This window comes from Agelaius phoeniceus, chromosome 24, assembly GCF_051311805.1.
Source record: "Agelaius phoeniceus isolate bAgePho1 chromosome 24, bAgePho1.hap1, whole genome shotgun sequence".
Classification (NCBI taxonomy): domain Eukaryota; kingdom Metazoa; phylum Chordata; class Aves; order Passeriformes; family Icteridae; genus Agelaius; species Agelaius phoeniceus.
Genome location: NC_135288.1, coordinates 2113528 through 2138333, shown reverse-complemented (window position 1 = coordinate 2138333; position 24806 = coordinate 2113528). Strand labels below are relative to the sequence as shown.

The 24806-nt window shown below is 56.6% G+C and overlaps 2 protein-coding genes across 5 annotated transcripts in view; one reads left to right on the top strand and one right to left on the bottom strand.

The window, feature by feature from the left end:
- Positions 1-216: 216 nt before the first annotated feature.
- On the top strand, positions 217-16927 carry LOC129129824 (protein-arginine deiminase type-1-like). Its single transcript, XM_054647895.2, has 16 exons — positions 217-801; positions 5176-5356; positions 6147-6219; positions 6595-6656; positions 7596-7713; positions 8647-8772; positions 8984-9162; positions 10191-10291; positions 10370-10481; positions 10561-10668; positions 11256-11404; positions 12267-12411; positions 12498-12591; positions 12844-12923; positions 13993-14121; positions 14966-16927. Exons 1-16 carry the CDS (start codon positions 710-712, stop codon positions 15197-15199), a joined length of 1983 nt encoding a protein of 660 aa, XP_054503870.2. The 5' UTR covers positions 217-709; the 3' UTR covers positions 15200-16927.
- Positions 16902-24806, bottom strand: part of RCC2 (regulator of chromosome condensation 2) — a 31813-nt gene continuing 23908 nt past the window's right edge. For 2 of the 4 annotated variants that reach the window (XM_077190142.1, XM_077190143.1), the window contains 4 exons: positions 22778-22883; positions 22618-22690; positions 20719-20796; positions 16902-17215 (listed from right to left, as the gene is read on the bottom strand). In XM_077190142.1, the coding sequence (XP_077046257.1) occupies positions 17111-17215; positions 20719-20796; positions 22618-22690; positions 22778-22883 (362 nt within the window). In that variant the 3' untranslated portion in view covers positions 16902-17110. Of the gene's footprint in view, positions 17216-17959; positions 18014-20718; positions 20797-21027; positions 21085-22617; positions 22691-22777; positions 22884-24806 lie in introns of those variants that run through there. The other 2 variants (XM_077190144.1, XM_077190145.1) reach the window with 2 other exon arrangements.

The window sequence follows — 24806 nt, the reverse complement described above, 5'->3', positions numbered from 1 at the left end:
CACATCCCCGTCCCCCGCCCTCTTTTTGCCCCAAAAGCGGATTTCTAAGCCCATTTCCAGCCCCATCCCCCGGGGCTGTGTCCCTGCTGATATTCCCGGGCCCCGAGGAGCGACATTAAATCCGGGCCGCGCGTGACGGCGGGGAGGGGGTTTGGGAACAGCTGCGGGGACAAAGCGCTCTGGGCTCCCACGCGCAGCCGGGGCTTTAATTAAAACAAAGGCGATTAAAGCCGCCGGGGGTCCGCTGTCCCCAGCGCAGGTGGCAGCGCCCCGCGGAGCCGGGCGAGCGCCCGCCCCGGAGGGAGAATTCCAGCGCTTTGTCCCGGCCGAACAAATGGAACCTTTCAGCAGAAGGAGAAATCAAACCCGGCCGGGCCCGGCGCTGGCGCGGCCCCAGCACGGCTCGGGTGTCGCGGTGAATATTTCACGGCGTGGGCCGGACCGGGAGCGCTCCCCCCGCGTCCCTCGGTGCTGCCCGGAGCCCGGAGCCCGGACCCCCCCCCGGAGCCCCCCGGAGCCCCGAACATCCCGTGGGCGTCCCGGGCCGCTTCCCCCCGCTCCGATCGCCGGCAGCGCGGCCGGACCCGCGCACACCCAGCCCGGGGGTGGGATCAGGCCGGGCTTTGGCTGATCCCCTCCCAGCAGCCCGGCTTTATAAATCCCCCGCGGCCGCCGGGCGCGGCACCCGAGGGTGCCCGGGGCGGCCGCGATGGCGCAGCAGCGCCGTGTCCAGCTGTCCACGCAGCGCCCCGGCAGCGCCGTGTGCGTGCTGGGCACCGAGCTGGCCCTGGACGTGTGCGGGTGAGCGCGGGGCACAAATCCGCTTTTCCCCCTTGATCCCATTAACCAAAGCCCGAAAATAGCGCGCGGTGGGGCGGGGGCGGTGCTGCTGCTCCGGGGGCTTTTCCCAGGGGATGCTGTCCCGGGAGCGGGGAGGGGTGAGGGGTGGGATCCCCTTCCCAGTGTCCATTCCCTGGATCCATTCCCAGTGTCCATCCCCATTGCCTCTTCCCTCTGTCCATCCCTACTGTCTGTTCCCAGCGCCCTTTCCCAGTGTCCATTCCCTCTCTCCATCCCAGTGTCCATCCCTCTGTCCTTTCACAGTGTCCATTCCTGTGTCCATCCCGCTGTCCATCCCCACGGTCCATCTGTCCATCCCTGTTGTCCATCCCTGTGTCCATCCCTCTGTCCACCCCACAGTCCATCCCCGCTGGCCATCTGTCCATCCCAGTGTCCATCCCTCTTGCCCATCCCACTGTCCATCTGTCCATCCCTCTGTCCATCCCTCTGTCCCTCACAGACTCTCCAAACACCTCAGCATCAGCGGGACCGCAACATTCCCAGCGGGATTTTGCCCCTTTTGGGGTGCCACAAGCCCTTTTTGGGGTTTTAACGCCAAAAACCCCGGCGGGATGAGATGAGAAACATTTCCGACTTTCGGGGGGCAGGCAGAGAGCGAGCCCCCGGCCCGGCTCCGGCTCTCTCTCCGCAGCAGCCCCGGGGTTTTTCTCCCCGCTCGGGGCCCGGGGCTCGCTGCCGTTCCCTGCGCTGCCCCGGGCTGGGATTTTCCCATTCCCGGGCACGGAGCCGCGTTTCCTTCTCCGGGCTCCGCTCCGGGCCCATCGCCCGCGGCCTCCGGAGCGGGGCGGGGCGGGACGGGCTCCGGCCTGCCCGGCAGCGCTCGGAAATGCCGGTGGGGGAAACTTCCCCATGGCAAATGCCGATTGTGGGGAGATCCGTGCCCGAACCACCCCCGGGCAGCGCCGGCATCGATCGCATCGCGGCCCGGTCCCGTCCCCGCTGCCCTCGGGAGGTTCGCGGGTTTTATTCCAGGATTTGGGGCTTTTCGGAGCGATTCCTGCGGTTATTTTTGTGGGATTTATTCCCGTTTATTCCCCTTTCCCATGGCGGGACGGGGCGCGCTTTGCACCGGAGATATCCCCGGATTTGGGGCATTTCGGAGCGACCCCTGCGGTTCTTTCCCGTTTATTCCCAGGTGCGCTTTGCACCCGGAATATCCCTGGATTTGGGGTTTTTTGAAGGATTCCTGCGGTTCTTTCCGTGGGATTCATTCCCACCTATTCCCGTTTATTCCCATGCGCGCTTTGCACCCAGACTATCCCTGGATTTGGGGTTTTTTTGAGGAATTCCTGCCGTTCTTTCTGCAGACTTCATTCCCACCTATTCCCGTTTATTCCCAGGCACGCTTTGCACCCAGAATATCCCCGGATTTGGGTTTTTTTTGAGGAATTCCTGCGGTTCTTTCTGCAGACTTCATTCCCACCAATTCCCGTTTATTCCCAGGCGCACTTTGCACCCGGAATATCCCCGGATTTGGGGTTTTTTAGGGATTCCTGCCGTTCTTTCTGCAGACTTCATTCCCACCAATTCCCGTTTATTCCCAGGTGCGCTTTGCACCCGGAATATCCCTGGATTTGGGGTTTTTCAGGGATTCCTACGGTTCTTTCCGTGGGGTTCATTCCCGCCCATTCCCGTTTATTCCCAGGCGCACTTTGCACCCGGAATATCCCTGGATTTGGGGTTTTTCAGGGATTCCTGTGGTTCTTCCCCTGGGGCTCATTCCCACCAATTCCCCTTTATTCCCAGGCGCACTTTGCACCCAGAATATCCCCGGATTTGGGGTTTTTTAGGGATTCCTGCCGTTCTTTCTGCAGACTTCATTCCCACCTATTCCTGTTTATTCCCAGGCGCACTTTGCACCCGGAATATCCCTGGATTTGGGGTTTTTCAGGGATTCCTGCCGCGGGGTTGGCGCCGCCGCCTCGCCCCGGGTTCGCAGCCTCGGGCGGGATTTGCTTTAATCGCCTTTGGGGATTTGCGGGAATTGCCTCTTCCAGGAGCGGCTGCCCGCACGTTTTGGGGGATTTGTGCATATCCAGGGAATCCATGCAATTCCAGGATTTGTGCCTATCCAGGGAATCCATGCAATCCCAGGATTTGTGCCTATCCAGGGAATCCATGCAATTCCAGGATTTGTTCATATCCAGGGAATCCATGCAATCCCAGGATTTGTGCCTATCCAGGGAATCCATGCAATTCCAGGATTTGTGCCTATCCAGGGAATCCATGCAATTCCACTTTGCAGGATGTGCTGCAGGATTCTTTCCACTCTGAATTATTTATCCCCATTTCATCTTGCAGCGCTTGCTGCTGTTGTATTTTTCAGGATTAATTCCATTTTTCCAGGACCTGTTGCTGTTCTAAATTTCAGGGTTTGTTTGTATTAAAGGGTTTCTCAGGGATTCACATCTCAGCACTTGTTGCCTTCACGTTTTCCAGGATTATTTGCATTTTCAATGATTTATTGCTGTTCTAAATTGCAGGATTTTTTTTTCCCCATCGAAGGATTTATTCCAATTTCGTATCTCAGCCCTTGTTGAAATCACATTTTCCAGGAATATTTGAATTTTCCATGACTCATTGATATTCCAAACCTCAGGATTCATTCCCCATTGAAGGATTTACCCCAATTCCACATTGCAGACCTTGTTGAAATTGCATTTCCCAGGAATATTTGCACTTCCAGAACTCTTTGATATTCAGAATTCCAGGATTTTCCCATATCGAAGGGTTTACCAGAATTTCACATCTCAGCATGTGCTGAAATCGCATTTTCCAGGAATTCTTGAATTTCCCAGGACTCACTGATATTCCAAACTCCAGGATTTGTTCCCGTTGAAGGTTTTGCCCAAATTCCACATGGCAGGACCTGTTGAAATCACATTTTGGGGATTTGTTGCATTTTTCACCAACAGCTGCACTTCCAAATCACAGGGATTTTTTCACATTGAAGGTTTTATCCCAATTCCACATCCCAGCCGTTGCTGAGGTCGCATTTTCCAGGAATATTTGAATTTTCCTTGGAATATTTGAATTTCCCAGGACTCTCTGATATTTCCCTGGGATTTGATCCATTTTGAAAGTTTTACCCCAATTCCACATCCCAGCCCTTGCTGAGGCTGCATTTTCCAGGAATATTTGAATTTCCTATGGCTCGATGATATTCCAAACCCCAGGATTTGTTCCCTTGGGAAGGTTTTAACCCCGTTCCACATTGCAGACCTTGCCGAGGTTGCATTTTCTAGGAATATTTGAATTTTCTGGGAATATTTGAATTTCCCATGACTCGCTGATATTCCAAACCCTGGGATTTATTCCCATTTGAACATTTTACCTAAATTCCACATCCCAGCCCTTGCTGAGATTGCATTTTCCTGGAATATTTGAATTTTCTGAGAGTATTTGAATTTTCTGGGAGTATTTGAATTTTCCAGGAATATTTGAATTTTCCAGGAATATTTGAATTTTCTGAGAGTATTTGAATTTTCTGGGAGTATTTGAATTTTCCAGGAATATTTGAATTTTCCAGGAATATTTGAATTTTTCCAGGAATATTTTAATTTCCCATGACTCGTTTATATTCCAAACCCCAGGATTTGTTCCCTTGGGAATGTTTCACCTCAATTCCACATCCCAGCCCTTGCAGAGGTTGCATTTTCCAGGAATATTTGAATTTTCTGAGAGTATTTGAATTTTCCAGGAATATTTGAATTTTTCCAGGAATAGTTTAATTTCCCATGACTCGCTGATATTCCAAACCCCAGGATTTATTCCCTTGGGAATGTTTCACCCCAATTTCACATCCCAGCCCTGGCTGAGGTTTCCCGGGAGTATTTGAATTTCCCATGGCTCGCTGATATTCCGAACCCCAGGATTTATTCCCTTGGGAAGGTTTCACCTCAATTCCACATCCCAGCCCTTGCTGAGATTGCATTTTCCTGGAATATTTGAATTTTCTGAGAGTATTTGAATTTTCTGGGAGTATTTGAATTTTCCAGGAATATTTGAATTTTCCAGGAATATTTGAATTTTTCCAGGAATATTTTAAGTTCCCATGACTCGTTTATATTCCGAACCCCAGGATTTATTCCCTTGGGAAGGTTTCACCCCAATTCCACATCCCAGCCCTGGCTGAGGTTTCCCAGGAGTATTTGAATTTCCCATGGCTCGCTGATATTCCAAACCCCAGGATTTGTTCCCTTGGGAAGGTTTCCCCCAGTTCCACAGCGCAGCCCTGGCGGAGGTGGCGTTTCCCGGGTGCCCAGCCCGGCTCCCGGCTCCATTCCCGCTGTCCTGACTGCGCTCCCGTTGCAGCTCGGCCCCGCGCGGCGCCGCCTCGTTCCAGGCCCAGGGCTCGGCGGGGGTGAAGCTGTGGGTGCTGCACGAGGCCCGGAGCGTGAAGCTGCCCTCGAGCGTCGGGCGCTGGCCCCTGGGCCCCCGGCCTGAGCTGCTGCTGGCCATGGAGCGCCCCAGCAGGGAGCCGGGGGACGAGAAGGTGGGACAGGATTCCCGTGGGACACGCGCTGGGGCCGGGATGGGTGACGGGATTCACGCTGGATCCCGGGATCGTGATGGGTGTCGGGATTCACGCTGGATCCCGGGATCATGATGGGTGTTGGGATTCCTGCTGGATCCTGGGATTATGATGGGTGTTGGGATTCCTGCTGGATCCTGGGATCGTGATGGGTGTCGGGATTCCTGCTGGATCCCGGGATCATGATGGGTGTTGGGATTCACGCTGGATCCTGGGATCGTGATGGGTGTTGGGATTCCTGCTGGATCCTGGGATCCTTTTGGATGTTGGGATTCCCACTGGATCTGAGGATTTCTGATGGGTGTTGGGATTCCCCTCTGGATCCTGGGATTATGATGGGTGTTGGGATTCCCGCTGGATCTGAGGATTTCTGTTGGATGTTGGGATTCCTGCTGGATCCTGCTGGGTGTTGGGATTCCCGCTGGATCCTGGGATTATGATGGGTATTGGGATTCCTACTGGATCCTGTTGGGTGTTGGGATTCCTGCTGGACCCCAGTATTCCCGATGGGTATTGGGATTCCTGTTGGATCCTGGGATCATGCTGGGTGTTGGGATTCCCACTGGATTCTGGGATTCCTGATGGGTGTTGGGATTCCTGTTGGGTGTTGGGATTCCTGCTGGATCCTGGGATTCCTGCTGGATACCAGGATTCTGGCTGGGTGCTGGGATCCCCTCTGGGTGTTGGAATTCCCAGTGGATCCCGGGATCGTGCCTGGCTGTCTCGGTGCCAGCCCCGCTCCTCGTTGCAGGTCAGGATTTCCTATTTCCGTGAGGACGGGGGGGTTCCTGTGGGCCGGGCCGTGCTCTACCTCACCTGTGTGGGTAAGGGGGGACGGCCCCAAACCCCATTCCTCAGACCCCATTCCAAAATCCTCATTCCCCAACTCCCATTCCCCAGATCCCATTCCCAAATCCTCATTCCCCAACTCCCATTCCCAAATCCTCATTCCTAAACACCCATTTCTAAACCCCCATTCCTGAACCCCCATTCCCAAATCTCCTTCCCAAACCCCCTGTCCCAAACCCCATTCCCGAATCCCCATTCCCAAACCCCCCTTCCCCAAACCCCCATTCCCCAACTCCCATTCCCCAAACCCCATTCCCAAACCCCCATTCCCAAACCCCATTCCCCAACCACCCTTCCTGAACCCCCCTTCCCGGGGTTTCCCCTTTTCCCATCTCATCCCTGTCCCACAGAGGTGTCACTGGACGCTGACGTCACCCGCAGCGGGGCCGTGAGCCGGACGCTGCTGGACAAGGTATCCAGAGGGGCCGGGAACACCGCGGGATTGGGAATTCCTGGATGAGCCCCAGGCCCTGATGGGATTGGGAATTATTGACTGAACCCCAGATCCCAATAGGATTGGGAATTCCTGGATGAGCCTCAAACCCCAATGGGATTGGGAATTCATGGCTGAGCCCCAGGCCCTGAGCCCCTGGGCCCTCATGGGATTGGGAATTCTCGGCTGAAGCTCAGATCCCAATGGGATTGGGAATTCCCAGCTGACTCCCAGACCCTGATGGGATTGGGAATTCCTGGATGAGCCCCCAGGCCCCGATGAGATTGGGAATTCTCAGCTGAAACTCAGATCTCAATGGGATTGGGAATTCCTGGCTGAGCCCCAGACCCTGATGGGATTGGGAATTGGCTGAGCCCCAGATCCAAATGGGATTGGGAATTCCCAGCTGACCCCCAGATCCCAAAGGGATTGGGGATTCCTGGATGAGCCCCTAGACCCTGATGGGATTGGGAATTCCTGGATTAGCCCCAGACTCTGATGGGACTGGGAATTCCCAGCTGACCACCAGATCCCAATAGGATTGGGGATTCCCAGCTGAGCCCCAGACTCTGATGGGATTGGGAATTCCTGACTGAGCCCCAGACTCTGATGGGATTGGGAACTCCCAGCTGAGCCCCAGACTCTGATGGGATTGGGGATTCCTGGATGAGCCCCCAGCCTCTGATGGGATTGGGAATTCCTGACTGAGCCCCAGACTCTGATAGGATTGGGGATTCCCAGCTCAGCCCCAGACTCTGATGGGATTGGGGACTCCCAGCTGAGCCCCAGACTCTGATGGGATTGGGAACTCCCAGCTGAGCCCCAGACCCTGATGGGATTGGGGATTCCTGGCTAAACCCCAGACTCTGATGGGATTGGGGATTCCTGACTGAGCCGGCCCTGCTCCGTGTCCCCCAGGCCAGCTGGACGTGGGGCCCCGATGGCCACGGGGCCGTGCTCCTCGTCAACTGCGACCGCGACGACCCCGGCTCTGAGGGCCTGGACAACGAGGACAGCGCCGTGCGCTCCTACAACGGTCCCGACAGCCCCGAGCCCCCATCTCCCGCTTTTCCCTCCCCTTTCCCACTTTTCCCTGAGTTTTCCCTCCCTTTTCCCTGAATTTTCCCAATTTCTCCTCAATTTTCCATTCCTAACACAGCCAGAGCCCAAATTTTCCCACTTTCCCCTCAATTTTCCCTCCCTACCATAGCCCAGGACCCCCATTCTCCCACTTTTCCCTCAATTTTCTCTCACTTCTCCCTCAGTTTTCTCTCCTTACCCCAGGCCAGAACCCCTAATTTTCCCACTTCTCCCTGAATTTCCCCCTTTTCCCCTGGTTTTCCCTTTCTCTCTGAGTGTCCCAATTTTCCCCCTTTCCCCTCAGTTTTCCCCTTTCTCTTCAGTTTCCCCCTTTTCCCCCAGTTCCCCCCTTTTCCCCTGGTTTCACCCTTTTCCCCCAATTTTTCCCTTTTCCTTCAGTTTCCCCCTTTCCCCTTGGTTTTCCCCTTTTCCCTCAGTTTCCCCCTTTTCTGTTTCCCTTTTCCCTGAGTTTCCCCCTTTTCCCTCAGTTTCCTCCTTTTCCCCTGGTTTTCCCTTTTCCCTCATTTTTTTCCCTTTTCCCTCAGTTTCCCCCTTTTCCCTCAATTTCCACCTTTCCTCCTCTTTCCCCCCAATTTTCCCCTTTTCCCTCAGTTTCCCCCTTTTCCCCCAGCTTCCCCCTTTTCCCTCAGTTTCTCTCTTTTCCTTCAGTTTTCCCCTTCTCCCTCAGTTTTCCACTTCTCCCTGGGTTTCCTCTTTCTCCCTCAGTTTTCCCCTGGTTTCCCCCTTTCCCCTTGGTTTCCCCCTTCTCCTTCAGTTTTCCCCTTCCCCTTGGGTTCCCCCCTGGCTTCCCCCTTCTCCCTCAGTTTTCCCCTTTTCCCTGGTTTTCCCTTTTCCCCCCAGTTTTCCCTGAGCCGTGGTGTTTCCCCAGACCTGCAGGACATGGCGCAGTTGGTGCTGAGGACGCGCGGGCCCTGCGCCACCTTCGCCGGGCACCGCCTGCTGCTGCACCTGGACTTCGGCGACGCCGACAAGATCAGGGTTTTCTACGGGGGCAGTGAGTGCCCGGATTTGGGGGGATTTGGGGGGATTTGGGGACACAGACCCCTCTGCTCACCGGGATCAACCCCAAATCCTTGCGCTGCTTCTCCAACGCCCCGGGAGCGGTTGAGCCGATCCCGGCGGGGTTTGGGGCGGCTTTAGGGCCCAAGGGGGAACGCTGTGGGAACGGGGCTGGGGTTTGGCTTTGAGGTGTCCGTGTCCCGCAGACAATGTGGAGCTGGAGATGTTCAAGCCCGTCCTGGGGGGCTCCAAGCTGGCCTACACCGTGCGGCCCAGCCGGCACCAGCACGAGAGCGTCTTCTACGTGGAGGGCCTGGCCTTCCCCGACGTGGCCTTCTCGGGCCTCGTGTCCCTGCACGTCACCCTGCTCGAGAGCCCTGAGAAGGTCTGGCTGGGGGGCACCGGGGGTGGGACAGCAGGGACAGATCCCAAACTCCATCCCCACCATCCCAGAACCTCCATTTTCCCATTTTCCCCCTCAATTTTCCCTTTCTACCACCACCCAGAACTGCCATTCTCCCACTTTTCCCTCAAGTTTTCCACCCTGAGGGGGCTGGAACAGCGGGGACAGATCCCAAACTCCATCCCCGCCATCCCAGCAGGGGCTGGAACAGATTCTAAACTCCATCCCTGCCATCCCAGGGAGGGCTGGGACAGAGGGGACAGATCCCAAACTCCATCCCAAACATCCCAGAACCCCCATTTTCCCATTTTTCCCTCAGTTTTTCCTCCCTGGGTGGCGCTTGGACAGCAGGGACAGATCCCCAACTCCATCCCCAACATCCCAGAACCCCAATTTTCCCCTCAGTTTTGCCTTTCTACCACCACCCAGAACTCCCATTCTCCCACTTTTCCCTCAAGTTTTCCACCCTGAGGGGGCTGGAACAGCAGGGACAGACTCCAAACTCCATCCCTGCCATCCCAGAACCCCCTTTTTCCCATTTTTCCTGCAGTTTTTCCTCCCTGGGGGTGCTTGGACAGCAGGGACAGATCCAAAACTCCATCCCCGCCATGCTGGGGGGGTGGGACAATGGGGACAGATCCCAAACTCCATCCCCACCATCCCAGAACCCCAAATTTCCCCTCAGTTTTGCCTTTCTACCACCACCCAGAACTCCCATTCCCCCACTTTTCCCTCAGTTTTTCCTCCCCAGGGTGGGTTGGGACAGCGGGGACAGATCCCAAACTCCATTCCTGCCATCCCAAGGTGGGTTGGGACAGGGAGGACAGATCCCAAACTCCATCCCTGCCATCCGAGGGTGGGTTGGGACAGCGGGGTCAGATCCCAAACTCCATCCCCACCTTGCCAGGAGGGGTGGGACAATGGGGACAGATCCCAAACTCCGTCCCTGCCATCCCAGGGTGGGTTGGGACAGCGGGGTCAGATCCCAAACTCCATCCCCACCACCCCAGGGCCTCCAGTCTCCGATCTTCACGGACACCGTGGTGTTCCGCGTGGCTCCCTGGATCATGACGCCCAACACGGCGGCGCCGCTCGAGGTCTTTGTCTGCAGGTGGGTGCTGCTGGGTGCTCCCCCCCTTCCTGCCGCCGGATCCACTCCCAAATCCCGATTTTCCCGTTTTGCCCCCAGCGTGGACAAGAACGAGGAGTTTGTGGCGGCCGTGGGCGCGCTGGCCGAGCGGGCGCAGGTGCCGCTGACCGTGTGCCCGGCGCCGCAGAACCAGCAGGACCGCTGGATCCAGGTGGGAGCAGGGTCTGCCCGGCCCCTCCTCGCCGCAGCAGTGCTGGGAGGGGTCCCAAAATTCTCCATCCCTCCTCCAGGATGAGGTGGAGTTCGGCTACATCCAAGCCCCCCACAAGACCCTCCCCGTGGTCTTCGACTCGCCCCGGGACCGTGGCCTGAAGGATTTTCCCGTCAGGAGCATCCTGGTATCCAGCCCCTTCCTCCTGCCTTGCCCAGCTTGGCAACCCCCTAAAAACTGGGATAAATCCCTTTAAAAAATGGGATAAATCCCCTAAAAACTGGGATAAATCCCTCCAAAAACTGGAATAGATGCCTTTAGTAACTGGGATAAATCCCTTAGGGATAAATGCCCTAAAAACTGGGATAAATCCCTTTAAAAAATGGGATAAATCCCCTAAAAACTGGGATAGATCCCTCCAAAAACTGGGATAGATGCCTTTAGTAACTGGGATAAATCCCCTAGAAATTGGGATAAATGCCCTAAAAACTGGGATAAATCCCTTAAAAAACTGGGATAAATGCCCTAAAAACTGGGATAAATCCCCTAAAACCTAGGAAAAATCCCTTCAAAACCTGGGATAAATCCCCTAAAAACTGGGATAAATCCCTTGAAAAACTGGGATAAATTCCCTAAAAACTGGGATAAATCCCTTTAAAAATGGATAAATCCCTTTATCTCCTGCATTTTTGGGGTGGGATGCTCCAGCATGGAGGATTTAGTGCTGACAGCTGCATTTTTTTAACCACTTTCTCCCATTTTCCCACCACCCAGGGCCCCGATTTTGGCTACGTGGCCCGGCAGGCTCCAGAGGGAAGTTCCAGCCTGGATTCCTTCGGGAATTTGGAGGTGAGCCCGCCCGTGACAGTGCAGGGCAAGGAGTACCCCTTGGGGCGCATCCTGATCGGGAGCAGCTTCCCCAGGTGAGCCAGGAGCAGGACAAACTCCAAACCCGGGATCTCCCGGCCTGGTCCTGTGTCTTTAACCCCGGGGAGAGGGGCAGGGAAGGGGCAGGGATCCCACCAGCCGGGTAAGGGGGGAAAGGCTCAGGGGACAAATGACACCTGCATGGCCCAATGTCCCCCAGGGCTGAGGGGCGTCTTTTGAACTCTGCCAATCACACGATGCCCTTGCTGGAATGCCAGGATTGACGGACAGCACTCAGCAAGGGGCAAGGGAGGGGAAGGGAGAGGTTATTGGCACACCTGGGGAAAGAACCGGGATGGCTGAGACAGGCTAATGCATCACACCGCAACACCGGCCCCGTTTGGGGTCAGCTCCGAGCGGAGCAGGAAAACCCCAAACCCAGGATTTCCCAGCCCTATTTGGGGTCGGCTCCAAGAGAATCAGGGAAAACCCCAAACCCAGGATTTCCCAGCCCTATTTGGGGTCGGCTCCGAGAGGATCAGGGAAAACCCCAAACCCAGGATTTCCCAGCCCTATTTGGGGTCGGCTCTGAGCAGATCAGAAAAAAACCCAAAACCAGGATTTCCCAGCCTTGTTTGGGGTCAGCTCTGAGCAGAGCAGGAAAACCCCAAAACCAGGATTTCCCAGCCCTATTTGGGGTCGGCTCTGAGCGGATCAGGGAAAACCCCATAACCAGGATTTCCCAGCCCTGTTTGGGGTCAGCTCCGAGCAGAGCAGGAAAACCTCAAACCCAGGATTTCCCAGCCCCGTTTGGGGTCAGCTCGAAGCGGAGCATGAAAACCCCAAACCCAGGATTTCCCAGCCCCGTTTGGGGTCAGTTCCGAGCCTCACCTCGCCCCAACCCGCGGCACTCCCCAGGGTGGGCGGCCGCAGGATGGCCAAGGCCGTGCGGGATTTCCTGGTGGCCCAGAAGGTGCAGGCGCCCGTGGAGCTCTTCTCGGACTGGCTCAACGTCGGGCATGTGGATGAGTTCCTGAGCTTCGTCCCCGCGCCCGACCGGAAGGTAACGGGTCCCGGGAGTGGGAAAAAGCAGGATGAGACCCTCAGAGCCTTCCCCAACCTCCTCCTCTTCCTCTTCCTCCTGCGCAGGGATTCCGGCTGCTCCTGGCCAGCCCCAGCGCCTGCTACCAGCTCCTGAAGGAGAAGCAGGAGGAGGGGTTTGGCGAGGCCGTGATGTTCCAGGGTAGGGCAGGATGGGCAATGGGGATCCGTGGGTTTGATTCCCCTTTTTCCTGCAAAACGTGATGGGGGAGGTGGATGGACCCTGAAAGCCGGCTGGGACGTGGGGGCAGAACGGAGCAGAATTGATTTATTAATTAATTAATAAAAGCTGCAGGGGTTGGATTGCTGGGTTGGGATGGAGCTCTGGGGTCAGAGCTGGAGTCTGAGCCTGGCTGAGCTGGGGCAGAATTCCAGCCTGGCTCCCTCTCGGCAGGGCTGGACAGGGTGCCCAAGCCGACCATAAACGAGATCCTGGCTGACGAGGAGCTCCGCAAGTTCAATGACTACGCCCAGGTGAGGATGGGGAGCAGGAGGCTCCAAACCATCGCTCCCTCCGTGTCCCCCAAGCCTCTTTCCTCCCTTCCATCCCTCCACCCGTCCTCCATCACCACCCTCCTCTCCATCCATCTCCCCACTGCTCTGCCCCTCCTTGCATCCATTCCTCTCTCTGTCCAACCTTCCATCCATCCCTCCATGGATCCATCCCTCCATGGATCCATCCCTCCATCCATCATCCATCCATCCATCCATCCATCCATCCATCCATCCATCCATCCATGGATCCATGCCTCCATCCATCATCCATCCATCCATCCATCCATCCATCCATCCATCCATCCATCCATCCATCCATCCATCCATCATCCATCCATCCATCATCCATCCATTCATCCATCATCCATCCATCCATCCATCCATCCATCCATCCATCCATCCATCCATCCATCATCCATCCATCCATCATCCATCCATCCATCCATCATCCATCCATCCATCCATCCATCCATCCATCCATCCATCATCCATCCATCCATCATCCATCCATCCATCCATCCATCCATCCATCATCCATCCATCCATCCATCCATGGATCCATGCCTCCATCCATCCATCATCCATCCATCCATCCATCCATCCATCCATCCATCCATCCATCCATCCATCCATCATCCATCCATCCATCCATCCATCCATCATCCATCCATCCATCATCCATCCATTCATCCATTCATCCATCATCCATCCATCCATCCCTCCATGGATCCATCCATCCCTCCATGGATCCATCCATGGATCCATCCATCCATCCACCTCTCTGCTCACCCTTCCATCCCTCCCTCCAGCCGCCTGCCCATCCTGACGTCCATCCCTCGGTCCCTCTTTCCCTCCCTTTGTCCCTCCATCTCCCCATCCCTCTCTCCCCATGCCTTCCTCCCTCCATCTCCCTATCCCAATGTCCATCTCCTTGTTCCTCCATCCCTTTTCCCCCACTTTGTCCCTCCATTTCTCCATCCTTTTGTCCCTCCATCTCCCCATCCCACTGTCCCTCTCCCGCTGACCCTCCCTCCCTGGTGGCTCCCAGAGCTGCATCAGCTGGAACCGGGACATCCTGAAGCGCTCGCTGGGCCTGGCCGAGCCGGACATCCTGGACATCCCGCAGCTCTTCCAGAGCAACGCCAACTCGGACGCTGAGGCCTTCTTCCCGGACATGGTAGCGGCACTCCTGACCTCCCCAGGCCGGGATCGGGATATTCCCTGATGGGATCGGGGCCAGGGTTGGGGCTGGGATGTTCCCTGGTGGGATCGGGGTCTGGATTGGGGCCGGGATGTTCCCTGATGGGATCAGGGCTGGGATGTCCCCTGATGGGATTGGAGATTCCCTGGGCTGAGACGCTCCCTGGGGTGGGACTGGGGTCGGGATCAGGGCTGGGATGTTCCCTGATGGGATCAGCGTTGGGGTCAGGTCGGGATGTCCCCGAGCCAGGATTGGGGCTGGGATGTTCCCTGATGGGATCGAGGTTTCCCCAGGGTGGGATCAGGGCCGGGATGTTCCCTGATGGGATCGGGGCTGGGTTGTTCCCTGATGGGATTGAGCCGGGATGCTCCCTAGGGTGGGATCAGCGCTGGGATGTCCCTGGGCTGGGATGTGCCCTGATGGGATCAGGATGTGCCCGGATGGGATTGGGACCAGAATGTCCCCTGATGGATCGGGCCAGGGTGTGCCCTGATGGGATTGGGATATGCCCTGATGGGACGGGGATGTCCCTGGGCCAGGATGTTTCCTGATGGGATTGAGGCCAGAATGTCCCGATGGGATTGGGGCTGGGATGTGCCCGGATGGGGTTGGGATGTTCCCTGATGGGGTTGGGGCCGGGATGTGCCCTGATGGGATCGGGATATGCCCTGATGGGATTGGGGCCGGGATGTGCCCTGATGGGGTTGGGATGTGCCCTGATGGGATTGGGGCCGGGATGTGCCCGGATGGGGTTGGGATGTTCCCCGATGGGATGGGGGCGTCCCTGGCCGCTCCCTGCTGGATCCCCGTGCTGCTCCAGGTGAACATGCTGGTGCTGGGCCGGCACCTGGGCATCCCCAAGCCCTTCGGGCCCGTGGTGGGCGGGCGCTGCTGCCTGGAGCAGCGCGTGCGGGAGCTGCTGGAGCCGCTGGGCCTCTCCTGCACCTTCATCGACGACTTCTTCTCCTACCACGTCCTGCTGGGCGAGGTTCACTGCGGCACCAACGTGCGCCGCAAGCCCTTCGCCTTCAAGTGGTGGCACGTGGTGCCCTGAGGTGGCTCCGTGTCCCCTCCGTGTCCCCTCCTGTCCCAGTCCCTGCCCTGTCCCTGCCAAGTGCCTTCGGTGGTGGAAATAAATCCGGGCTGCGGCCGCTCTGCGGGGCTCTCCTGGCACTGGGAGAACGCTGGACTGGTTAAACTGGTGGGGAATGGGGTGGGGCTCTGGAACCGCTATCCCGGTGCCAAAATCCACGTGGGATCAGGGAATTATGGAATCTTGGGATGGAGGGACCCTCAAGCTCATCCATTCCCGGGGCAGGGACACCTCCCACTGTCCCAGGTGACTCCAAGTCCCAGTGTCCAGCCTGGCCTTGGGCACCTCCAGGGATCCAGGGGCAGCCACAGCTGCTCTGGGAATTCCATCCCAGCCCCTTCCCATCCTCTCAGGGAAGGATTTATCCCAAACATCCCAATACAAACTGTCCCTCTTTAGGCCATTCCCTGTGTCCTGTCCCTCCATCCCCTGTCCCCAGTCCCTCTCCAGCTCTCCTGGAGCCCCTTCAGGCCCTGGAATGGCTCTGAGCTCTCCCTGGAGCTTCTCCTCTCCAGGTGAGCATTCCCAGCTCTCCCAGCAGAGCTGCTCCATCCCCCTGATCCCCCTGGAGCCTCCTCTGGCCCCGGCCCCTCCTGGAGCCTTCCCGAGCTGGGAATTCCTCAGGAATGTGGGAATGACTCTCAGGAATGTGGGAATGGCACCCCCAGATCCTACCTGAACCTGGGAATTCCCTGGGAACGACCCCTTGGGAATGACCCCTGAGGATCCTTCCTGAGCTGAGAATTCCCCGGGAATGCAGGAATGACCCTCAGGAATGCAGGAATGAGCCTCCTGGATCCTTCCCGAATCTGGGAATTCCCTGGGAATGGCCCCTCTGGAATGTGGGAATGACCTCCCCAGCCCACAGCTTTTGGGACTCCAAGTGGGGTTTTGGTGATTTCCACCCCCAAATCCTAAACACTGCTAAAAAAGCAGGATTTGGGATTTTCCTGCCGGCTGCTCCCCCTGGCCAGGATCTCCCCTCTCCAAACCCCCTGGAAAACGACCCCTGATCCCAAAAATTGACCAAAACCCATTTTTTTTACTGCAAACTCCCCGAGCGCCGCCCCGGGGGAGATGGGAAGGAGCAAAAATCCATGGAAAAATCCAGGAGAATCCCTAAAAACGGCCCGAAGGGAGCGGGAATGGCGCGGGGCAGAGCCAGGCTCTGCTCCTGAAGGCACCTCGAGATTCCAGCACAGTGACCTGGCACGGAGGGAACTGGGAATGTGGGAATTCCGGCTGATCCCGGGCCAAACCATCCGCCAGAAGGAAAAAAACCCCGAATTCCCGGGAAAAAAATTCCTTTGGGACTCCCCTCGTGATCCCTGAGATGTCCCCGGGGTGGGTGAGGGTGGGGAGCCCGGGAATGCTGCTGGGATGGGATCCGGGATCCCTGCGGATGCTGGAGGGGTGGGAGGGGGGAAATCCCAAAAACTATAGCACCCAGAGTAGGGAAAACCAGCAAAAAAATGGGAATATTGGGGGGAAAAAAAATGGGAATATAGGGGGAAAACCAGGTGTTGGCAGCTGCTCTTTAGGGATCCCAGATCCCTAAAGGGATCCCAAGCTGGGATCAGATCCCCAAAATTATCCCGAGCCGGCAGCTGCAGAGATTCGGGGCTGGAAAAATGGGAAACAGTAAAAAAAAGCTGCGGAAAAATACAAATAAAATAAAAAATAATTCAAGGCCAGACCCTACAAAACCCGGGGCGGGACGTGCCGGAAGGCCCGGCTGCGGTCGGGAATTCCAAAAGCCGGGAATGGGGGTGGGAATGACCCCCCCGAGGGCTGGGAGTGCGGGAGCGGGGAGGGAGCACGGCGGGCGGGATGGAGAAGCGGGATTGGGATCGGGATCGGGATCGGGGCCCCTCAGAGGGTGCGGGGGTTGTACTCCGGGAGCTTCCGCAGCTTCTCCTGCTCCGCCTCCGACTCGTCCCGGGCGATCACCAGAGAGTGGGAATAGCCCATGGCCACCTGGAACGGGAATGGGAATGGGTCAGCTGGGAATGGGAATAGCCCATGGCCACCTGGAATGGGAATGGGAATGGGTCAGCTGGGAATGGGAATGGGAATGGGTCAGCTGGGAATGGGAATAGCCCATGGCCACCTGGAATGGGAATGGGAGCAGGAATGGGAATGGGAATAGCCCATGGCCGCCTGGAACGGGAATGGGAATGGGTCAGCTAGGAATGGGAATAGGCCATGGCCACCTGGAACGGGAATGGGAACAGGAATGGGAATAGGCCATGGCCACCTGGAACAGGAATGGGAATGGGTCAGCTGGGAATGGGAAGAGCCCATGGCCACCTGGAATGGGAATGAGAACAGGAATGGGTCAGCTGGGAATGGGAATGGGAATGGGAATGGGTCAGCTGGGAATGGGAATAGCCCATGGACACCTGGAACGGGAATGGGAACAGGAATGGGAGTGGGAATAGCCCATGGCCACCTGGAATGGGAATGGGAATGGGTCAGCTAGGAATGGGAATAGCCCATGGCCACCTGGAATGGGAATGGGTCAGCTGGGAATGGGAATAGCCCATGGCCACCTGGAATGGGAATGGGTCAGCTGGGAATGGGAATAGGCCATGGCCACCTGGAATGGGAATGGGAACAGGAATGGGATTGGGAATAACCCATGCCCACCTGGAACAGGAATGGGAATGGGTCAGGTGGGAATGGGAATAGCCCATGGCCACCTAGAATGGGAAAGGGAGCAGGAATGGAAATGGGTCAGGAACAGGAATAGGAGTGGGAATAGCCCATGGCCACCTGGAATGGGAATGGGAACAGGAATGGGAGTGGGAATAGGCCATGGCCACCTGGAATGGGAATGAGAACAGGAATGGGTCAGCTGGGAATGGGAATAGCCCATGGCTGCCTGGAATGGGAATGGGAACAGGAATGGGAATGGGTCAGCTGGGAATGGGAATAGCCCATGGCCAGGCCACCTGGAATGGGAATGGGAAAGGGTCAGCTGGAAATAGCCCAAGGCCACCTGGAATGGGAATGGATCAGCTGGGAATGGGAATAGCCCAGGGAACTGGGAATGGGGCGGCTGGGAGTGGGATTAGCCCATGGAACTGGGAATGGAACTGGGGTCACCCAGGAGTGGACATTGCCCATGGAAAAGGGAAAGGGAAGCTGAGGGATCCCTCCCGCCTGCTGGGATCCAGGATGGGCTGGAGCATCCCAAGGCAGTTTTAGGGAAGGACCTTGCACCCCCTGCAGGGCACCCACGGGAGTCTCAGGCTGGGCACAGCCCCAGTGTCCCTGTTTATTTTAGGGAATGGACCCTGGTGTGATGGGCTGGGCACAGCCCCAGTGTCCCTGTTTATTTTAGGGAATGGACCCTGGTGTGATGGGCTGGGCACAGCCTCAGTGTCCCTGTTTGTTTTAGGGAATGGACCCCGGTGTGATGGGCTGTGTATGACCTCAGTGTCCCTGTTTATTTTAGGGAATGGACCCTGGTGTGATGGGCTGGGCACAGCCCCAGTGTCCCTGTTTATTTTAGGGAATGGACCCCGGTGTGATGGGCTGGGCACGGCCTCAGTGTCCCTGTTTATTTTAGGGAATGGACCCCGGTGCCATGAGTTGTGCATGGCCTGGGTTTATTTAAAGGGGATTCACACACAGCACCCATGGGTGTCACGAGCTGTGCACGGCCTCAGTTTCCGTGTTTGTTTTAGGGGAGGGCCCCATGGATGTGATGAGTTGTGCACAGCCTCAGTTTATTCCCCGTTTATTTTAGGGAACAGCTCCTGGCGCCCTCCCTGCATCACCCCACAGGTGGGATGGGCTGGGTACAGCCCCACTGCCCTGTTTGTTTTAGGGGAGGGCCCCATGGGTGTCACGAGCCAGGCACGGCTTCATTTTCCCTGTTTATTTTAGGGAACAGCTCCATGTGCCCTCTCCATGACCCCATGGATGTGATGAGTTGTGTATGGCCCCAGTTTCCCTGTTTATTTTAGGTAATGGCCCCAGTTTCCCTGTTTATTTCAGGGAATGGCCCCATGTGCCCTCTCCATGACCCCATGGATGTGATGAGCTGTGCACAGCCTCAGTTTCCCTGTTTAATTTAGGAAACGGCCTCAATTTCCCTGTTATTTTAGGGAATGGCCTCAGTTTCCCTGTTTATTTTAGGGAACAGCCCTCACGTGCCCTCTCTCCATCACCCCACGAGTGTCATGAGTTGGGCACGGCCTCAGCCCCTGGGTTTATCCAAGGGGAGGGTCCCCCCTGCCCTCCCTCCCTCACTCAGGGGTGTGATGAGCTGGGCACGGCCTCAGCCACCCCAAATTATTTTAGGGAATGGTGCCCTGTATCCTCTCTCCATCACCCCATGGGTGCCATGACCCCCCCCCGTTTATTTTAGGGGGATTCAGGTGCTTCCTTCCTCACCCCACAGGTGTGATGAGCTGTGTAGGGCCTCAGTGTCCCTGTTCATTTTAGGGGAAGGGCCCCACAGGTGGGATGAGCTGTGTAGGGTCTCAGTGTCCCTGTTCATTTTAGGGGAAGGGCCCCACAGGTGGGATGAGCTGTGTAGGGTCTCAGTGTCCCTGTTCATTTTAGGGAAGGGCCCCACAGGTGGGATGAGCTGGGCACGGCCTCAGCCACCCCAAATTATTTGAGGGGAATGCAGGTGCCCCTCTCCACCACCCCATGGGTGTGATGAACTCACACAGCCTCAGCCACCCCAAATTATTTTAGGGAACGACCCCCTGTATCCTCTCTCCAGCACCCCATGGGTGCCATGACCCCCTCCTGTTTATTTTAGGGGATTCAGGTGCTCCCTCCCTCACCCCACAGGTGTGATGAGCTGTGTAGGGTCTCAGTGTCCCTATTTATTCCATGGGATGGCCCCACATCCACCACAGGGCCTCCCACCCCTGTTCATTTTAGGGAAGGGCCCCTGGTGTGCTCCCTGCATCACCCCACAGGTGGGATGAGCTGTGTAGGGTCTCAGTGTCCCTGTTCATTTTAGGGAAGGGCCCCACAGGTGGGGTGAGCTGTGTAGGGTCTCAGTGTCCCCGTTCATTTTAGGGAAGGGCCCCACAGGTGGGGTGAGCTGGGCACGGCCTCAGCCCCCCCAAATTATTTGAGGGGAATGCAGGTGCCCCTGTCCACCAGCCCATGGGTGTGATGAACTCACACAGCCTCAGCCACCCCAAATTATTTTAGGGAACGACCCCCTGTATCCTCTCTCCATCACCCCATGAGTGCCATGAGCCCCCCCTGTTTATTTTAGGGGGGATTCAGGTGCTCCCTCCCTCACCCCACAGGTGGGATGAGCTGTGTAGGGTCTCAGTGCCCCCTTTCATTTTAGGGGGATCCAGGTGTTCCCTCCCTCACCCCACAGGTGTGATGAGCTCACACAGCCTCAGCCACCCCAAATGATTCCCTGTATGTCCCTTCCCTGACCCCACAGATGGGATGAGCCCCCCTGTGCATCCCCAAGCGCTGTGGGGTCCCCTCACCTGCTCGGTGTAGATCCCATCCAGGGTTTTCACCTCCTGCGCCGCCGTGGACGATTTGGGTTTGTGGTCCCCATATCCCTGTGGGAACATCCCATGGACAGGGAACACTCAGTGGGGTTTGGGGGATTTGGGTTTGTGGTCCCCATATCCCTGTGGGAACATCCCATGGACAGGGAACACTCAGTGGGGTTTGGGGGATTTGGGTTTGTGGTCCCCATATCCCTGTGGGAACATCCCATGGACAGGGAACACTCAGTGGGGTTTGGGGGATTTGGGTTTGTGGTCCCCATATCCCTGTGGGAACATCCCATGGACAGGGAACACTCAGTGGGGTTTGGGGGATTTGGGTTTGTGGTCCCCATATCCCTGTGGGAACATCCCATGGACAGGAATGCTCAGTAAGGCCCCGGGGTTCGGGGGATTTGGGGTTTTGGGGTGTCCCTTTGGGGGATTTGTGGTCCCCATATCCCTGTGGGAAGATCCCATGGACAGGGAACACTCAGTGGGGCAGAGGGGCCGGGCCCCAGGGCTTGAAGGGATTTGGGGTTCCCAGGGCTATTTGAGGTGACTGTTTGGGGGATTTAGGGTGTCATTTTGGGGTTTTGGTACCAGCTCCCTGAAGGTGGGTGAGGGCCCTCAGCTGATGGTGGGTTTGGGGTTTTTGGGGTGTCATTTGGGGTTTTATTAGGGGTGTCACTCACTACCAGCTCCCTGAAGGTTGGCAAGGGGCCCCAGCTGATGGTGGGTTTGGGGTGTCAGAGGTTGGGGTTTTTGGGGTTTTATTTGGGGTTTTTGGGGTGTCATTTGGGGTTTTATTAGGGGTGTCATTTGGGGTTTTATTAGGGGTGTCATTCAGTACCAGGTCCCTGAAGGTTGGCAAGGGGCCCCAGCTGACAGTGGGTTTGGGGTGTCAGTTAGGGGGGCTTGGAGTATTAAGGGCATTTGGGGTTTTTTGGGTGTCATTTGGGGTTTTATTAGGGGTGTTATTCAGTACCAGCTCCCTGAAGGCAGGTGAGGGCCCCCAGCTGATGGTGGGTTTGGGGATGTCACTTTGGGGTTTTTAGGGTGTCACTTTGGGGGATTTGGGGTGTCATTTGGTACCAGCTCCCCAAAGGTGGGTGAGGGTCCCCAGCTGATGGTGGGTTTGGGGTGTCAGAGGCTGGGGTTTTTGTGTTTTATTTGGAGTGTCATTTGGGGTTTTTTTGGGGTTTTATTAGGGGTGTCACTCAGTACCAGCTCCCCAAAGGTGGGTGAGGGTCCCCAGCTGATGGTGGGTTTGGGGTGTCAGAGGCTGGGGTTTTTGTGTTTTATTTGGGGTGTCATTTGGGGTTTTTTTGGGGTGTCATTTGGGGTTTAGTTATGGTGTCATTTGGGGTTTTTTTGGGGTGTCAGTTTGGTGGATTTGGGGTTTTATTTGGGGTTTATTTGGGGTTTTTTTGGGGTTTATTTGGGGTGTCATTTGGAGTTTTTAGGGTGTCTTTTGGGGTTTTACTTGGGGTGTCATTCAATACCAACTCACCAAAGGTGGATGAGGGTCCCCAGCTGACGGTGGGTTTGGGGTGTCAGTTTGGGGTTTTTGGGGTTTTATTTGGGGTTTTTGGGGTGTCATTTGGGGTTTTTTTGGGGTGTTATTCAGTACCAGCTCCCCGAAGGCAGGTGAGGGTCCCCAGCTGATGGTGGGTTTGGGGTGTCAGAGGTTGGGGTTTTGGTGTTTTATTTGGGGTGTCATTTGGGGTTTAGTTGTGGTGTCATTTGGGGTTTTTTTGGGGTGTGATTCAGTACCAGCTCCCCGAAGGTGGGCGAGGGCCCCCAGCTGATGGTGGGTTTGGGGTGTCAGTTTGGGAGATTTGGGGTTTATTTGGGGTTTATTTGGGGTTTATTTGGGGTGTGATTCAGTACCAGCTCCCCGAAGGTGGGCGAGGGCCCCCAGCTGATGGTGCTCTCGTCGGCTGCCACGATGACGGAGCTCTTCCTGCAAGGGAGGCAATCCCTGATCCCTGAGTGTCCCAGGGCCCCAGATCCCGGGATTGGGGTCGGGAATTCCCGGGCCAGCGCTCACCCGCAGGCCAGGCTGCGGATCTTCCACCCGCACAGATCCTGCACGGCCTTGGGGTACATGGTGGATTCCCGGGAGGTGTTGGTGGCGCCCCAGAAGAACAATCCACCTGCAAGGGAGCCAGGAATTCCCAAATCCCAGGAATCCCAACTGTCAGGGATCCCAGGAATCCCACCTGTCAGGGCACGGATCCCAGAATTCCCAAATCCCAGGAATCCCAACTGTCAGGGATCCCAGGAACCTCACCCGTCAGGGTACAGATCCCAGAATTCCCAAATCCCAGGAATCCCACCAGTCAGGTAACAGCTCCCCCTAGAATTCCCAAATCCCAGCATTCCCAGGAATCCTATCTGTCAGGGATCCCAGGAATCCCATCTGTCAAGGTACAGATTCCCTGGAATTCCCAATGCTGGGAATCCCACCTGTCAGGTAACAGCTCCCCCCAGAATTCCCAAATCCTGAGATCCCTGGGATCCCAGCTGTCAGGCCACAGCTCCCCTGGCATTCCCAGATCTCAGGATCCTGGGAATCCCACAGCCTGCCCAGCATTCCTGAATCCTGCATCCCTGGAATCCCACCTGTCAGTCCACCTTTCTCCCAGCATTCCCAAATCCTGGGATCCTGGGAATCCCACTTGTCCCACTGACAGCTGTCCCCCAGCATTCCCAAATCCCAAATTCCCACCTGTCTCACTGACAGCCCCCTCAGCATTCCCTAATCCCAAATCCCAGTTCCCACCTGTCCTGCTGAAGGCTTCCCTGGCATTCCCAAATGCTGGGATCCTGGAAATCCAACCTGTCCTGCTGCCATCTCCCCCAGCATTCCCAAATCCCAGACCCTGCATTCCCACCCATCTTGCTGCCATCTCCCCTTGGCACTCCCAAATCCCAGATCCCCACCCGGCTCACTGCCATCCCCCCCAGCATTCCCAAATCCCATATCCTAAATCCCACCCGTCTCGCTGCCAGCCCACCCGGCATTCCCAGCATTCCCGAATCCCAGGTCCCCACTGGTGTCACTGCCATCCCCCCCAGCATTCCTGGCATTTCCAAATCCTGAATCCCATCCGTCTCGCTGCCATCACCCCCAGCATTCCCAAATCCTGAATCCCATCTGTCTCGCTGCCATCCCTCCCGGCATTCCCAAGTCCCAGATCCCATATCCCACTCATCTCGCTGCCATCACGCCCAGCATTCCCAAATCCTGAATTCCAAATCCCGTATCCCACCCATCTCGCTGCCATCCCCTGCAACATTCCCATATCCCGTATCCCAAATCCCACTCATCTCACTGCCATTCCTCCCCAGCATTCCCATATCCCGTATCCCGTATCCCACCCATCTCACTGCCACCCCCCCAGCATTCCCATATCCCAGATCCCATATCCCACCCATCTCACTGCCACCCTCCCGGCATTTTCAGATCCCGTATCCCATATCCCACTCATCTCACTGCCATCCCCCCAGCATTCTCAAATCTCAAATCCCACCCATCTCACTGCTATCCCCCCGGCATTCCCATATCCCAAATCCCGTATCCCACCCATCTCGCTGCCATCCTCCCCAGCCTTCCCAAATCTCAAATCCCACCCATCTCACTTCTATCCCCTGCAGCATTCCCATATCCTAAATCCCGTATCCCACCCATCTCACTGCCACCCCCCCAGCATTCCCATATCCCAAACCCCACATCCCACCCATCTCACTGCCATTCCCCCAGCATTCCCATTATCCCGTATCCCGTATCCCACCCATCTCGCTGCCACCCCCCCGGCATTCCCAGATCCCAGATCCCGTATTCCACTCATCTCACTCCCATTCCCCCCGGCATTCCCAAATCCCACCCGTCTCACTGCCATCCCCCCGGCATTCCCATATCCCAAATCCCATATCCCACTCATCTCACTGCCATTCCCCCCTGGCATTCCCATATCCCAAATCCCATATCCCACCCATCTCACTGCCATCCCCGCAGCATTCCCATATCCCAAATCCCATATCCCACCCATTTCGCTGCCATCCTCCCCAGCATT

What these genes read in the sequence shown, in the direction of transcription:
- LOC129129824 (XM_054647895.2), top strand. Translation starts at nt 710, where the DNA reads ATGGCGCAGCAGCGCCGTGTCCAGCTGTCCACGCAGCGCCCCGGCAGC. An exon ending in GCCGGACGCTGCTGGACAAG is followed by an intron (nt 6,657 to 7,595) that starts GTATCCAGAGGG and finishes CGTGTCCCCCAG; the next exon opens with GCCAGCTGGACGTGGGGCCC. An exon ending in CGCCGTGCGCTCCTACAACG is followed by an intron (nt 7,714 to 8,646) that starts GTCCCGACAGCC and finishes GTGTTTCCCCAG; the next exon opens with ACCTGCAGGACATGGCGCAG.